The sequence below is a fragment of the Leptodactylus fuscus genome, chromosome 3 (genome assembly GCF_031893055.1).
Source record: "Leptodactylus fuscus isolate aLepFus1 chromosome 3, aLepFus1.hap2, whole genome shotgun sequence".
NCBI classification, from domain to species: domain Eukaryota; kingdom Metazoa; phylum Chordata; class Amphibia; order Anura; family Leptodactylidae; genus Leptodactylus; species Leptodactylus fuscus.
This window is the reverse complement of record NC_134267.1, coordinates 166,950,168-166,967,905: the sequence shown is the minus strand read 5'-3', so window position 1 is coordinate 166,967,905 and position 17,738 is coordinate 166,950,168. Positions and strand designations below refer to the sequence as shown.

The 17,738-nt window shown below is 37.7% G+C and overlaps 1 protein-coding gene across 1 annotated transcript in view; it reads right to left on the bottom strand.

Moving 5' to 3' along the window:
• Window positions 1-17,738, bottom strand: part of SI (sucrase-isomaltase) — a 160,997-nt gene that overhangs the window by 36,181 nt on the left and 107,078 nt on the right. The window contains exons 45-54 of the mRNA XM_075268726.1: window positions 17,632-17,720; window positions 15,179-15,228; window positions 11,842-12,012; window positions 11,610-11,750; window positions 9,246-9,446; window positions 6,311-6,465; window positions 5,424-5,592; window positions 3,958-4,054; window positions 547-659; window positions 334-459 (exon numbers count right to left, since the gene is read on the bottom strand). Of these exons, the coding sequence (XP_075124827.1) occupies window positions 334-459; window positions 547-659; window positions 3,958-4,054; window positions 5,424-5,592; window positions 6,311-6,465; window positions 9,246-9,446; window positions 11,610-11,750; window positions 11,842-12,012; window positions 15,179-15,228; window positions 17,632-17,720 (1,312 nt within the window). The remainder of the gene's footprint in view (window positions 1-333; window positions 460-546; window positions 660-3,957; window positions 4,055-5,423; window positions 5,593-6,310; window positions 6,466-9,245; window positions 9,447-11,609; window positions 11,751-11,841; window positions 12,013-15,178; window positions 15,229-17,631; window positions 17,721-17,738) is intronic.

The following is a 17,738-nucleotide window of genomic DNA, read 5'->3' as shown; positions in this document are numbered from 1 at the left end:
AGCTCGTTACCAGGCAGATGTCTGATTACTGAGCCATGACTGTAAGGCGCTGTGCACCTGTATACCCATCACATGACCATGGACTGTATATCACATGACCATTGACTAGTTTTTATACACTGGAAGTGAGCAGAATGCATAGCAATAAGCAAGAAGAAATCACTAAAACTGTGAGGAATTGATTCAGAAAATATATTGGAAAACTTTTTATTATAACAACAATAACATTTGTCTTTTAATAGTGGTCTGAAACTGAACAACCCCTTTAAATATCCTTTCCCCCATATATAAACTTTCTTCAAAACATATTCATATATTTAAGTAGTGACTTACATATGGAATTTGAGCCGCCACCATATCATTAATAAGGTTTTCAATTTCACTGTCATTCTTATAACCGTAACGACATAACTGGAATCCGAGAGCCCAATAAGCTGGCATAACAGGTCGTCCTATGAGCTGAAATGTAACACAGCAATATGAGGACATTGTCACTTATAAATTCCTAGAAATATGATTGTTTTATATATTAAAAAAAAAACTTACTTTAGTGTATTGTTGAACAACCATTTCTGGTGTTGGACCCAATACAACAAAAAAGTCCAAAATGCCTCCAATTGTGCGATATGTGACAGCAGGGGTAGGTTGTACTGTTATATCTGAAATGAATTTATAGTATTCATTAACATTTTGTATTAATAAAAATATCTTTATTATGTACTAGCTGTAATACACTTTAGACTGGTCTCATAATGCATATAAAGGAGGCATAAATTTTAGAGTGGAAAATCAGTTTTGTAAATTTGATATTATATATAATGTCTAATTGTCCTCCTTTTTTCTGGTAATGACAGAATTTGTCAATTTTTATCCAAGTTAGGCTGGGTTCACACGATGTATTTTGGCACGTAATGTGGCACATAGATGCCGCGGGAGCTTTTGTGGGCCGTATACGCTCCCATTGTTTTCAATGGGAGCCAGGACCGTATACGTGGCGCTATTTTGGGGCCGCCGCAAAATCACGCCCGCAAAATAGTGCTGCGTATATGGTACCGGCTCCCATTGAAAATAATGGGAGCATATACGGCCCGCAAAAGCTCCTGCGGTGTCTACGTGCCACATTACATGCCAAAATACATCGTGTGAACCCGGCCTTATAGTTCATATACTGTATGTTTCAAAACTCTGGCAAAGATTCTGTATGATGAGTTCTTAATAGATACTGACTTCCATATTAGTTACATACAGGGGAGACTAGAGAGACTATTTTCTTCCTTGTGGAGGAGAGCTACAGATGTAATTTTCTTTACATGTTCACCTGGATATCCAAATGCGTGTATCAGAAGTCCTTAAGAGGTTTCTCCAGGTAGAGTTTCACTACTTACTTTCAATGGGTCCAACAGCAGACAAACCATGGGTTTCCAGGCTGGCTGTGACCCCAGGTCGCATAGTGAGAACAGGCACCGGGTCACAAATCGCTCCACCTCCTTCATGCTTTTTTATGTTTACTGGTATTACCTGTATTATAGTGGCTGTCTGTATACTTAATTATAATAGTAAAACCAGCCCCCATAATACAGGTAACTACCAGTGAACATGAAAGAGAAAGATGGAGGTGGGACAACTGGTTGTAACTAGCCAAGAAACCCATGGTTCATCTTCAAACAAACCAGGGGGAAGTAAGTATTGAAACACTTCCCTTTAACCCAACTGGAGATCCTAAGTATGGACCTATATGTATTTTACCTTTAAACTCAATAATATTTAGGTTTCCACAATAAGAATATATGAAAGGCATATAATGTGATGTGATGTGTTGTATTATGTATGTCGTGATACAGACAATGTGATGTGTTGTATTGTGTATGTCGTGATACAGACATATATGTAAATGTGAGTGAGTAGAGTGAGGGCTACTCCTGAGGTGACAGTAAGGAGTGTGCAGGCAGGTTGAGGCAAGAAATGCTAGGCAGTGTGTGTGAGTCTATAGCTGGGGCTAGGTGTCCTGCTTTTGTGAGTCTCCTGCTAGGAAGCCATGTTGTTTAGTGGCACCAAAAGTAGCCTGTGACTCAATTCTAAGGGAAAACTATGTTTGTGGAAAATTGCACGCAAATCCGTCCAGGCGTTTTAGCGTGATTGAGGAACAAACATCCAAACTCACAAACATATAAAACATCCAAACACACAAACTTTCACACTTATAATATTAGTAGTATATATATATATATATATATATATATATATATATATATATATTTATTTATTTATTTATTTTTTCACTCCTTCATTAGTCAGACAGAAAGAAAAGCGGACTCACAATGGATACATAAAAAGTTGTAGCAGCAAATCCTGCACACAGCAAAAGTCTGTGAACCAGTCGATAAAACCTAAAACATTTTTGAAATGAAATGATTAAGACTATTTGATCTATAGCTGCAACCCTTAGGCCGCCTTCACACTACATTTGAGATATACATTTTTTTTTTCTTATCAAAAGTAAAAATGGAATCTGGAAGAGGGTAAACGTTTTTTGCTTAAGGGATGTTTCCCTTTTTCTTTGTTCCAGGATCAATTTCCACTTTTGATGAAAAATAACCTACTGTACAATAGAGTGAATTTCTCAACCATAGTGTGAAGGCCGTGTTCCAACTACATTATCAGCATTATCAAAGTAGAGGCAAACACTGAATAGTGAGAGACTTGAAACCCATTGATCATTGTTGGCATTACTCTCTATTGAACTGTATACTACTATTCTTGTTGGGCCTTTTCCTCATTATATCGCCCATGCTACTTTAGGTTCCTGTCCTATGCATATTTGTATATCTGTAACTGTTATTTTGTAATAATTTAATGTTTATTATTAGAGATGAGCGAACAGTAAAATGTTCAAGATTCGATATTCGTTTCGAGTAGCCCCTCAATATTCGACTACTCAAATCGAATATTGATCCCTAACACACACACACACACACACACACACACACACACACACACACACACACACACACACACACACACACACACACACACACACACACACACACACACACACACACACACACACACACACACACACACACACACTTCCCCACTGTTTCTACTTATATAGAAACAATAGGGAAATTTACTAAGTTCTAAAGTTTTAGAAAAATGTGCAAATTTAGACTAAACAGTCTTCAACTGCAACAGATTTATAAAAGTATCTGAGGCGGTTTGATAAATCTGGTGTATTATTTGACTATCTAGATTGTGTAGTTTACCATTACACCATTTATGCATTTTTGGGTAGCAGAGAACAACATAAACCCCACCCCTTTTTATGTACGCCACACTCTTTTTAACATAAGCCACACCCCGTTGTACTAAAGCACCCCTTTTGCACTAAAAGTGTCTAAAATACTTGATAAATAAGATACACAACATGTTAGACATCTTTTGGTGTAAATTAAGCGAAAGTCTGGTACACTTTACTTAGTAAATCTCCCCCATATTCTGTTACTGTTCATGTAAGCTGATCTTTCAATAAAAGACTTTGTAACCAATAAGTTAGTTGTCACATGCTTGTCATTGTAACCAATAAGTGGGTTGTCTCTTATGAGACCCGGTTCACATCTGAGTTCGGGCCATTCCGTTCCCCTCTCCGCATAAAAAATGCAGAGAAAAAAAGTCCTGCAAGTAACACATTTCTCTCCATATTTTTCATGCGGAAACCACACGGACCCCATTATTGTCTATGGGGTCTGTGGGTTTCCTTAGCTAACCACTTTTTTTATGCGGATTAGGTTTCCATTCGGGGGGTCCCCAAGCGAACTCCCTGAATGAAAACCCATGCGCAGATGTGAACCGGGCCCAAGACTGTTCTGTAACATCACACCGGCTGCTTTGTCTGCACAATCCTCAAGTAGGGCTCCAGTTGCATCATATAGTAGACCCAAGATCCTAGTACAAACTTACCCATTGCATTGCTGTTAAGCAGGAATACTCCATGAGCCTTGGCATCATCTTCTAGGCCCATATAGAATGGATGCACTCCGTATGCATTTTCTTTATACTATAGAAAAGAGACATCATATGTCAACATCTCGAAGCATCACATTCCTATTAGGTTGCACACAAATTGTGGTTTCCATGAGTTAGAGTCTGGAAATCCTTACAGATGTCAGAATACTTTTGACAACCAGGTACAGCCTGTGGGTGATTCGAGAATTGTGGCCTTTTATTCCCTACGTTCTTGTTCTGTGTGTGAGTTATATGCAGCATAAGATGTGAAATATTTTATGAAAGTCGCATTGTAAATTATTACCCAGATTGTGGTAACAATTGCTGGGAAGTGTAATGGCATTTTGTTTTAATTCCATTAGAGGCCAGATTATGAGAGAGAGCAGATGCTATTAAAATGATTTGCTGCATGATTTGAAGGCTTAAATCTGACCATGGCTATCAGCTCGCAGCCGTATTGATTTGTAGATACAAAAATAGATGTTATAGACTTATCCTGGTGTTATCAGCTCCCCTATGACAGAATAGATTTACTAGGACATATTCACACATTATATTGTGCCTTTATAGAACAAGTCAACAGTGTTACAAATGTGCTGTGAATATCTCTAAATCACATTTCTCCTTGCATTAATGAATGTATATTTTAGTATTAAGGTTAAGAACTGCAAGATATAAAACCTGCAATAAGACACAGTGACACAGACATGCATTTTAAGTGATATTTTCAGAAATAGGAAAGGAACGTCCTTGCAGTAGATTCCGGTACAATTTTAATGGCCAATTCTGTGTTTAGTTTGACCATAGCATGACACAGGTTTACAAGACAATTTTGTCCTGGTTTTCAAGGAAAGCCATGTGTCTAAAAATACTGCACAAACCTGACTTGAAATATCAATACAGGGCACAGCCTAGAATCCTGGAAGAAGCAGGAATAGTGCATTCAGGTAACATCTCCATTGCTGTCAGTGAGAAATGTGCGCTCTACATCATAATCATTTGTTGTAACCTCATGACTTTTATAAAGGGCAAATAAATCAAAACACACTATGCTATGCATGCATGCGGACATAAATGTGAGGCAGAACTGAAGGTGCTAAAGGCTGTAAGTAAAATGAGAAAGGCTTAAAGTGGTTCTATAAGATTAGAAAAACATGGCGTTTTTCACTCAAAAACAGTGCCACATCTCTCCACTGGTAGTGTTTGGTACTGCTCCAGCTCTGCCCTTTGACTTCTATAGAGCTGAGCTATAATACTACATATCACCTTTGGACAGGCACGATGCCGTATCTGGAAGAAAACAAATACATTTTCCTAATCCTGAATGACCTCTTTAAACATTATACAGTGAAAAGCAGAAATTGCTACTTTAGCAACATTCATTGTGATGTCATCAGTATTAACTTAGTTCTTTTACTTACGCCAGGGGGCTGATCTTTGGCAAAATATCCCCAGGTGTGCCAGTCCAGGTCAATACGATAGGTAGGATGCTCTGTTTCTCCAAATCCATAGATGTAACTTGAGGGAAGTAGATTTGATATTTGAATAAACATATCTGAGAAGGTGAATCCGGGAACTTGGGAATTCCAGCTGGGAAAAGGAAAATATTCCTATCATTATGAAAAGCAGAAAAGATGCACTTGGTCTGACTAATCTATCTATATCTATCTATCTATCTATCTATCTATCTATCTATCTATCTATCTATCTATCAATTTTGTAGTCCATCTTTGTCCTGTTACATTTTATCTATGTCTTTAGATGTGGTCTCTCTCTTTTTTTTAAAAAAAAACAGAGTGAATGAGAATATCTACATGTCCATTTTTAGTACGAACAGAAAAAAAACTGTCATTTAGAAAAAGACGTGCTCTATGTTTGTCCATTTTGACAAACACACAGACCCCATAGAAAACAATGGATCTGTTTTTAGAAAAAGTAAAATGGATACAACGTGGTCTGTAAAAATGGACATTTATATCTGTTTTCTTCAGATATTAGATCCATTAAAAACTGCATTGTTGCATGAATAAGGTCCAAGTCTGAATATATATTTTTTGTTAGGAGATGTAATTCTCAATATTCGCCAACCACATGTAATGGGCATAATACAGTGGTTCACAAGAATGAAATGCTCCAATTCATTATATTATATTGTACATTATATAATTATATTACATATTTTACATACATATACATACTTTAACATATTTTACATTACATAATTATATTACATAATTCATTATAACATACATTATAGTATATTAAAATACACGATGTACCAATATTTTGTTAGACAGCCATTACTTACACTACTGTCCCAGTGCTCCTTCTTATAATACGAATTCCAAAAGGATTATTAACAATCTCAACATCATACAGTCTTGCTTGTGCTGTACTGGATGGAGCGCTTGGAATATTTAATGGCACAGGAACTTCGTATCTTTTCTCATTGGGATCATATATCTGTAAATACAAAGTTTTTGTACTACATTTTATATATGTATATGCAATAGTATATTTACAGTATAAAAATCTACATGCCATTATATTAAGAAATTGGCAATGAATACAGTGAATACTGACAACGTTGGAGACCTGGACCATTCTAGTTACTAAATTTTATGCACAAGCAATAAAGGAAATAGAAATGGAAAATAGTGAAATTAAACTAAAGGAGATTTGGTGACTGGTTAAGTGATCACCAGTGAATTGGTGTATAAGGAATCTAATGGGGTTTTCATGTAATATATAACAATATATAACAATATATAGTTTGCCATATATTTTTTTTATGACCATTTGGGAGAGGGGGGGGATATATATATATATATATATATATATATATATATATATATATATATATATATATATATATAAGAAAATGCAGTAAAGTCCAATTAGAAAAGAACTGCTGGCCCATTATTCTCGCAGTTGATGGAAATCTTAAATTACTGACAATATAGAGAACATACACTCACCGGCCACTTTATTAGGTACACCATGCTAGTAACGGGTTGGACCCCCTTTTGCCTTCAGAACTGCCTCAATTCTTCGTGGCATAGATTCAACAAGGTGCTGGAAGCATTCCTCAGAGATTTTGGTCCATATTGACATGATGGCATCACACAGTTGCCGCAGATTTGTCGGCTGCACATCCATGATGCGAATCTCCCGTTCCACCACATCCCAAAGATGCTCTATTGGATTGAGATCTGGTGACTGTGGAGGCCATTGGAGTACAGTGAACTCATTTTCATGTTCAAGAAACCAGTCTGAGATGATTCCAGCTTTATGACATGGCGCATTATCCTGCTGAAAGTAGCCATCAGATGTTGGGTACATTGTGGTCATAAAGGGATGGACATGGTCAGCAACAATACTCAGGTAGGCTTTGGCGTTGCAACGATGCTCAATTGGTACCAAGGGGCCCAAAGAGTGCCAAGAAAATATTCCCCACACCATGACACCACCACCACCAGCCTGAACCGTTGATACAAGGCAGGATGGATCCATGCTTTCATGTTGTTGACGCCAAATTCTGACCCTACCATCCGAATGTCGCAGCAGAAATCGAGACTCATCAGACCAGGCAACGTTTTTCCAATCTTCAATTGTCCAATCTTCAATTGTCCAATTTCGATGAGCTTGTGCAAATTGTAGCCTCAGTTTCCTGTTCTTAGCTGAAAGGAGTGGCACCCGGTGTGGTCTTCTGCTGCTGTAGCCCATCTGCCTCAAAGTTCGACGTACTGTGCGTTCAGAGATGCTCTTCTGGCTACCTTGGTTGTAACAGGTGGCTATTTGAGTCACTGTTGCCTTTCTATCAGCTCGAACCAGTCTGGCCATTCTCCTCTGACCTCTGGCATCAACAACGCATTTCCGCCCACAGAACTGCCGCTCACTGGATGTTTTTTCTTTTTCGGACCATTCTCTGTAAACCCTAGAGATGGTTGTGCGTGAAAATCCCAGTAGATCAGGAGTTTCTGAAATACTCAGACCAGCCCTTCTGGCGCCAACAACCATGCCACGTTCAAAGGCACTCAAATCACCTTTCTTCCCCATACTGATGCTCGGTTTGAACTGCAGGAGATTGTCTTGACCATGTCTACATGCCTAAATGCACTGAGTTGCCGCCATGTGATTGGCTGATTAGAAATTAAGTGTTAACGAGCAGTTGGACAGGTGTACCTAATAAAGTGGCCGGTGAGTGTATATTCTTTGATTGTAAAGTATAATACAGCTACTCCTAGAATGGGACTCGCTAATAAGAATCAGATTTTATATTAATTCAAAACATAGGTTTCTTAACAGATAGGCTTCTTAAATAAGAACTTGTTCACACTGCTACTATACTTTATTCAACTGTAGCTATAGTGATGATTGATCTGTTCTATTCTTCTCTGCTATCATTCCAGGATCTAAATGGCAGCTAAAGTCTCCACCACTGTAGTAATTTCCCATTTTTCATTATAATTTAGGAAGAAGCTATGCTAGTTATGCCAACTGTAACAAAAGGTATAATAAAATGAGACGATTTGCAAGAATGCAAAATTTCAAAAGTTTCCCACATTTGCCACAGATCAGCCAAAGGCAAGATTTTTAAGGTTCTGTTCAAATTCTGTCATGTTTTACGAAAAACTGTGCAGCACACTGGTCACTTTTTACATTCAATGATAGAAACTGGGACAGAACTCAATGGATGCCATTGTAAATCAATGGGTTACTTCAAGTGTTATTGGTGTCCATCATGCAGTGGATCTCGCTTTGTCATTTTCATCTTTCAGCTAGAAACTGAAAATCACTTGACAGATCTTATATTATAGACATTGGATTCTTAGCTGCAATTGGGAAATTTGGATTTCTTGTACTTGCTAGCTCAGTACAGGCAGATACATTAAATTAAGAGGGAAATATAGTTAGACAGATTTGGTACGAAAAATGCTGTAAATGCTTTTTTTCTAATTTTTGGATAATTTTTTGTTTAATTAAAAAGCTGTAATAAGGTAAAAGGTAAAAAAAAAAATACAGTTCAGGTGCTCTGTGTGACTGAAATCCCACCCAAATGTGGTGGCCAATGACTTACAAATTAAGAGATTAGTTTTGTCAACAAAATTATATCATCATTGGCCACTGAATGTCAGTGACATACTGAAGTAACGTCAAATAATTCTGCTTGCAATAATACTCTCACTGTAAAAAAACATAATGCACTGTATATGTAAATAAACAATAAATCAGAATCTTACCTTAAATTGAACCATTTCATTTTCATGGAATGTAACAGTTAATTTAAGATCAGTTATTGGATGAGATATGTTATAACGTGAAAATGACTGAGCGACGTGTAGATCTGCTGTTATTCCTGTTGCACTTGTTTGCACATTGTCAACGTTATAGCCAAAAGAGCTTGGATAAATACAGGATGGAACTCGAATTATAACAGGTTCCTGAAAATCACAGCAAAGATAATATAATTATATTGAATTAAATTAAAACTTAAAATGCAAAGTTTATAAAAGGGATTATCCAGTTTTACTATTGATGGCCTATTCTTAGGATAAGCCATTAATACTAGATCTTTGGGGTTCCTACGCCCAGGACCTCCATGGATCTGCTGTAACACATAGACTTTGTGGTATGTCTTCCTCGCACGGCTGCACATTAATGCCGGCGGGGAGCTGGGGGTTAGAATGAGAGACCAGAACGCCATTTACTCCTTACAATTTGCTATCTAGACTGCAAAACAGATAGAGGGATAGCTATGCTCCTAATTTTCAATCTACCTCTGATGAGATGCCCTGAAGGACATTTATAGGGCATTGAAACGTGTTAGGTGGCATTTTTAAGTTTAACAGTGGGCAGAAACCCTGCTTAGACTACAGATTTGATGACAGATGATAGATTAGCCTGATTTATCACTGACTAAAGGAAACGAATAGCGGATCGTCATTAGGGGCTATATCTATTATACTGACCGCGGATGCAATTTTCATCACTGTGACACTCCATAAAGATTCAAATGAATCCGGGAGGCACAGTATTAGTGGTCTAATCTTTTCTTGACTCATGTTTGTGGGGTTATCTGACCTAATTTATTAGGTGGCTTTTTAGGGTTTATTAGTGAGCAGATCTCCCTATGTTTTGACTACAGATTAGCCTCATGTAGTATTGACCAAAAGAAAGTCGGGAACAGGTCACTAGTTGGGGCTATATCGGCCATTTTGACCATGGATGCAACTTTCATCGTTGTGACACTCCATTAAGATTCAAATAAATCTGGGAGGCACAGTCTCAGTGGTCGTTATTTTTCTATAGTCATCTTTTAGGGGTATCTGACCTTACCTACTTTTACAAATTGCTTTTTTCCTCTATATATTAGAGGAGCGATTTCTCATGTTCATATTGATGTTTTGGGGGTTGGTTTTGGAATATTTTTATTGTTTTTTGGGGGGTCTATTTTACCCATTATTCAATAAAGTTGTTTTTAGTGGGAAAACATCCTTTTGGGATAGGCTACTCTCCTGTCCATTTGGTTACTTATTTTATTGAGGCATGTTGTACAATAGTACCAATTAATTCCATTGATATTTATGCTATGTCTCGGTACAGGTGACCTGTGGGGGTCCTAGGTGCTGAGCTTTCACATCTCTAATATTGACAGCTTATCCTAAGGATAGGTCGTCAATAGTAAAAAAAAAAATTACATGTATGCCAGTGAGACCACTAAATAATCCATTAAAGGACCAGGAGAGCAAGATAAATTCTTATAAGAACAACAACATTTGTTTGGGGCAGCACAGTGGGTTGGTGTTTAGCACTGTTGCTTTGCAACAATACTAGATATGAACCCAACCAAGGGGAGCATCTTCTTGGATTTTGTATGTTTTCCCTGTGTTTGTGTGGGCTTTCTTCCGTTACTTCAGTTTCTCTCACATGCCAAAAAAATATACTGATACGTAAATGGGCTTCCTGTAAAACAACTGACCCATGTGAGTGTCGGTGATGAATCCCTGTGTTGCAACTACTAACTCTCCTACTCCTCAATACTCCCCATGCTTTAAGTCTCTGCATATTACAAATGTTTGTCGCCAATATTTTATTTAGGTGAATTTTCCAAAAAGAAGTTTGAGGATGACTCTTATTTTGTGCGCTGTTGCAAATCAACACAAAGAAAAGTCCAAATGGGGTTAATCATCTTGACTGGCACCCAAAACAGGGGAGAAGCTCTTATTCACAAAGAGAAAATGTTGAAAATCTCTCTGGAAATATTGCCAAACATATAAACAGGGCTGCAGAAACCCCATTTACTTGCATTATTTGTGAACTGCAATGTGACCATGGTATACACGTAAGAGTTTAACATAACTTCTGTAATTTTTACTAAATAAAATGATGCTAAGTATTTAATAGAGAAACTCAGCCTGGGAAAGACACGTTCGACTTTATAGACGTAAAGTTGCAAACATTTATCTATATGACTGATTCTGATGAAAATAAACACTATACGTGATGTGAATTAAAGTGTTCCATTTTAAAATGTTTGAGATAAAATTTTAATGGTTAATTCATCAACATTTTATGTTTTGTGAAGGATATATAAAAATACATACAAAATATATGCATCCACGGTTTTCACATTTTTCTTTGGTAACACCTCCTTCAGGATAACAATCTATCCGGTACAAATCATTATTGATTTCAATGCTATATGATTCTCCAAAATTCAGATGAAGGCCAGTTATATGAGCAACCTGTTTGCAAAAAAAAAATAAAATGCAAATACACTTAGAAATACAGTCCATGTAATACTGTACTAGTATTCAAAACATTGATTATTATTACCTTAGAATCTGGGTTGTAAGAAATGTTATGGGAAGACGGTTGGATCGTGCCGTTTTTTTTCACAATGATGTTGAAAATTGGGTTTGCTTGTCCGAGTATTTTAATCTCATCAAATATTAAATTATTTGGATCCATGTAGTTCCCATGTTTGACTGTCAAGTCTATGGATCTCTAAAATAGGTAATAAGCAAAGAAAGGTAAGATCAGTACAAGGTGCTACACTTACAGTATCAGAAAAAATTCCTAAACACTATGACTCTATAACTTCAACCTATAAGGCAGGATCACAGCAAGGTTATATATCTAAATGTGTATGTCTAAAAGACTTTAATAACCAATATAGACAAAGAAATGCAAACATCTGGGGCAAATTTAACCCAAACATACTTAATTGATGGTAGAAACCTATTCACACATATATTTTGGCCCAATTACTGTATATACTCGATTATAAGTTGAGTTTTTCAGCACAGTTTTTTGCTGAAAAAGTGAACCTCGGCTTATACTAAAGTCAATACGGTAAATGAAAATGTCACATCTCTGATCCGCAGTGAAAGACAACTGTGGCGGCCGCTGGAGCAGCGCTGTCTCTGGGACCGCCCCAAGATGTTTCCAGAGCATCTTCCCTTGGAAAGATCGTAAGCCCTGGAGACAGCGATGCCTCACCACCCACACATCAACAGCAGTGCTGCTCCAGCAGCCGCCCACAGATGTCTTTCACTGCAGATCAGAGATGTGACATTTTCATTTACCGTATTGACTGCAGTCAATACAGTAATTGACTCAACCGGATTGACTGCAGCGGGCCTCTGCTCCAGTCCCGGCCCCCTCCCCCAGCTACATAACACACTGGGTGACGTGTCCACATTAGCTCAGGTCTGCATCCGGCATGTGTCGATGACGTCTTACTGCTTCTCAGTGCAGGTGGCATCATCATGCCTCCTACGCTAAGACACAGTGTGCTGGCGGGAGAAGACAAGTAGTGGCAGCAGCGGGAGCATCAGCAGTGCGAGGTCGGTAAGTATGAGAACTTAATATTTGTTTGTTTAATAATAGGCCGCTACCTACAGGAGTATTCCCAGCAGGTATTGGTTTATTTTCCAACCTCCCCGGGCCTGCTCACTGCTGACCCCCGCTTCACCTTATACTATAGGCCGCGGAGGCCGGCAGTGAGAAGGCCTGAGCCCAGGCCACAATCCCACTTCTGCTATTATTATACTTGGGGGTCTTTTCAGACCCCCGAGTATAATAATCAGAGCCCATGGGGAGGTGAGAAAGTAAACAGTTTTACTCACCTCTCCGGGATCCGATGTTAATCCTAGCCGGCTTCGGGCCTATATGGTAATATCCCAGATATCACGTGGTCTGCGATATTACCATATAGGCCCAAAGCCTGTGCTAGCAGTACCATATAGGCCCAAAGCTTGTGGTAATAGCAATAGCCTGTTACTGCTAGTACAGGCTTTGGGCCTGTATGGCAACAAGCTGTTACTGCTACCATAAGGCTTTGGGCCTGTGTGATAATATCCCAGACGTTTGGGGCACTATCATACCGGCTCAAAGCCTTATGGTAGCAGTAACAGCCTATTGCCATACAGGCCCAAAGCCTGTGCTAGCAGTAACAGGCTATTACTATTACCACAGGCTTTGGGCCTATATGGTACTGCTAGCACAGGCTTTGGGCCTATATGGTAATGTCCCAGACCACGTGACGTCTGGGATATTACCATATAGGCCCGAAGCCGGCTAGGATTAACATGAGCACAAACAGAATGTCATGCATTTTCCCCCCACGACTTATACTCAAGTCAATAAGTTTCCGTTTTTTGTGGTAAAATTAGGGTGGTCGGCTTATATTCAGGTCGACTTATACTTGAGTATATACGGTAATACATTCAAGTAGGGACACAAAAGACTCAGCATACAATATCAAATTCATATCTGAATCTAGAATTTAAATTAAATAACTGCAAACAAATCACATTTCTTTCCCTCTTTTAATTTTGAAGTGTTTTTTTTTTTTGGATTTGTAAAAATTAACTGAAATAAAAATATAATAGTTAGTAATCTTAGAAATATCTGGCCGGCCTCGCACTGACACTTGATCCCCGCCATTCTTTATTGATTTTCTTGTATAGGTGATATAGTATTATTATTAATTATTATTATTATTATTATTATTATTATTATTATTATTATTTATTTATTTATATAGCACCATTAATTCCATGGTGCTTTACATTTGGGGGTTTACATACAGTACACAAAATATGCAGGTAGATATAATACAAACAATGACTGACTGGCATAGTGTGATAGAGGGCCCTGCCCGCAAGGCCTTACAATCTATGAGGGAAGGGGGGTAGAGACAGAAGGAGAGGGGGAGACAGTTCAGATGGTGGTGTGGTGACAGTAATGTTATTGGGGTTTGTAGGCCTTCCTGAATAGGTGAGTCTATAGGGCCTTCTTGAAGCCTGTGATTGTAGAGATCAGTCTTATGTGTCTTGGTAAGGAGTTCCAGAGCATGGGGGATGCACCAGAGAAGTATTGGAGACAGTTGTAATAAGAGGAGAGCAGAGTAGGTTCTTTGGAGGATCTGAGGTTACATGTGGGCAGGTAGCGGGAGATTAGGTCGTAAATATATGGAGGGGACAAGTTGTGGATGGCTTTGTATGTTAATGTTAGTAACTTGAACTCGATGCCCTGGGCAACGGGTAGCCATTTTGTTGTTGCAACCAAACACAATCTTTAGTATTGATGTGTTTATGTACATCTAAACACAGCTAAGACCACGTAATTGCAGCCCCTAAATGGTGCTGAAGTGGCGGGGAATTTATCAGTTACATAACATACCAGATAGGGTGGTATGAAGAGACAGGTCATTTTAGTACTCTTGCCATTTGTGTTACATTTAGGCTGTGAAATAATTATTTGTATACTACTGTATTATATAGTAAGAGTAGATGAAAAGGCAAACATGTATTTATTGTTATAGAAAAAGGATTTTGGTAACAGTGAGAATTCAATGTGTACTGAATACATTAAACATTATACATTGTTTGAATTAATCATTGTCTTATATTGATGACATTGTTAAAGCTACAGATGTTTATTAACCAGGTGTAAACTATTTATACTGTTATACCAATTAAAAAAAATCATCTTGGTGTACTGTATAAACCTTGACAAATATCACTTCAGTATCGTCATGAGTTAACTTCATCCATATTTGATCTTGGATTCATAGTTATATATCATAGAATATGGATTACACAAAATATAATGGAAGACTTTTAAATGATCTTTTTATGAATATAAATATATCAGATATACTTACCGAGGTAGCATGAAATTCATACATAGTATAGACCCCATGTTCAATTGAATCTAAAGTAAAACACAGTGCGATCAATCCCTTACTCCATTTGTAAAGATTTCAATTGGCAAAGGCAAAAATAAGTCTTATTATGCTGGCAAATTTACAGGACATGTTTAAGTAAATTTCACTCAAATTCCAAGTGTGAACCTTAGAGTTGATGTTGTTTTCTCATAAACCAATATTCAGATGAAAATACTTTAAGGCAATTTGTGATATGTCTTATCAGACAAAAATGTTTCTATCTTCTCTTATCGGCCTTCTCCTGCCTGCTAAACTGGCCAAGTCACTGCCAGATCTCCCTTTAACTGAATATGGGCTAAAACCCACAGACAAATCAGGTTACATAGAAGTCTATGGAGAAGGGCATAGGAGCCCAGTGAGTGAGAAACAAACAAAGGGACATTCTGCAGTAGGAAATAGTACGTTTAGCGGATTTCTAGCAGATTTCTACAAATTTTCTAGCAGGTTTTAGTAGCCTTAAGCAGTATAGATGTGGATAGAGCATTACTGAGATAAATATGTGTTCCAGGACATCAGTCTATATCTACTTCTCATTCACTTACTCCTCTCCCCCTACTTTCTCCACAGAATTCTATGAACTACAGCCTATCTTCACTGAAAATGGATATGAACAGTAAATTAAGCAGTTAAGAGGCAAGGGAGAGCTGAGTATTGAATAAAATGTTTTAATATATTATCCACTTTCAAAATATTGAAACAAGAGTTGTTCTTTAAGCTGGCGACGCACATTTCAAACTCCTCAACTAAACCTGCTAATATTTGTAGGAGTAGCCTACTTTACAAAGTGTATGCCACTGGAGAAAACAGTTAGGTATGTTGTAGTTTACTTTGTTACCAGGCAAGACAATAGTAATGTCAGTATCTATGTATGCTCACCAGAGCAGAGCATGTATGTATGTGTATATGGGTACTGGGAAATATAGTTGTCCACCAAACAAGCTTTTGTGTATGTCCAGCCTTCGGCTAAAGCCCCACGTTGCGGAAAAGCGGCTTTTTTTGTTACAGATTTTGTTGCATTTTTTTGAGCCAAAGCAAAGAATGGTTACAAGTGGAATGGGAGATATACAGACAAAAATTCTGTCGCTTATCCAAATTGTGGAATCAAAAGCTTATAACCTGACTTTAAATTCATCTATTGGTTTAAGGAATGACTCATATGAAAGCTGAAACCCTCCCAAATGTGTTTTTTATTAAGAAAATAAATTAGCTTCAATGGCAAAATATTGATCATTTAATGTTTTGTTTTAAATTCTGATTTTTTGTTTCAAATTCTCATTTCATTTAATGAACACAGAAAGGTCAGATTTTGGCAAGACAAAAGTTTGGTCGCATTGTCATGTGATGCCCCCAATCCTAGTGTACAGCCTCGCCGGTGCTCACTAATTGATTGTTTGATTAGTGGGTGTGTATATGAAGAACTCCAGCACCCCAGACCTTCACTTGAACTGCAACTTCACCTCTGACAGCATGCCAAAAATCAACCCTGCGACCAAAGCCTTGATTATCAAGAAGCTGAAGACCAAATCCACTGCAGATGTGGTTGGCACCTTTAATATGTCTCAATGTCTTTCTGTTATAATTGTAACAGAAAGTCTGCAGAGGAAAACTCTGTGAACTTTCTGTTCAAAGTGCTGCAAGAAGAACTGTAATGCGTTCACGCATTGATTGTTCCCGCAGCGCTTTAGAGCTTCATTTCTGGCCTGTGGGGCCTTAGCCTTAGGCTAAGGCCCCACGTTGCGTCAACACAGCTTTTTTTGCTGCAGATTTTGTTGCCTTTTTTGAGCCAAAGCCAGAAATGGATGGAGCAGGAGGTAGAAATATAAGAGCTTCCTATAGATTTCCCATTCCCTCTGTAGCCATTCTAGGCTTTGGCTCAAAAAAAATGCAGCAAAATCTGCAACAAAAGAAGTTGTGTTTCCGCAATGTGAGGCCTTAGCCTTAAGTGTAGTTTTTGTTCTATTGCAGCTTTGTACAACCCATTGGATTAATAAGATTTTGTTACACCTCTAAATGCACCTGTTTTTATTTGGAGACTCCACAAGGTTTTCTAATGAGAGGGGTTAAGAATGACTTATAACAAAAGAAAAAAACAAATCTATGTTTGCAGCTAAGTTTAATAAAGAAATAAAGGATTAAGGAATAAAGGCATTAACCCCAAACATAATATACCTTTTATCAAATATACAACATAACTATAGCATTTATATATATAGCATTAACATATCATGTACTAATTCTTTACATGTTTTGTATAAAAAATATATGACATAGTGACAATTTCACCTCCAAGCATTTGAAGCATTCTGATATATGTATTTTAACACCCACTCTCTAAAAAAACACTAAATTCATTCATATTAACGCTAATGCTTCAAAGTATGGTTACTTACCAATGCTTTTACCATCATCCCAGAAAAGATTTCCATGGGCATTTTGTTGGGCATCCAAAGCGATAAGAAGTTTCAATGGATTCAATCGACTATAAAAAGTAAAAAAA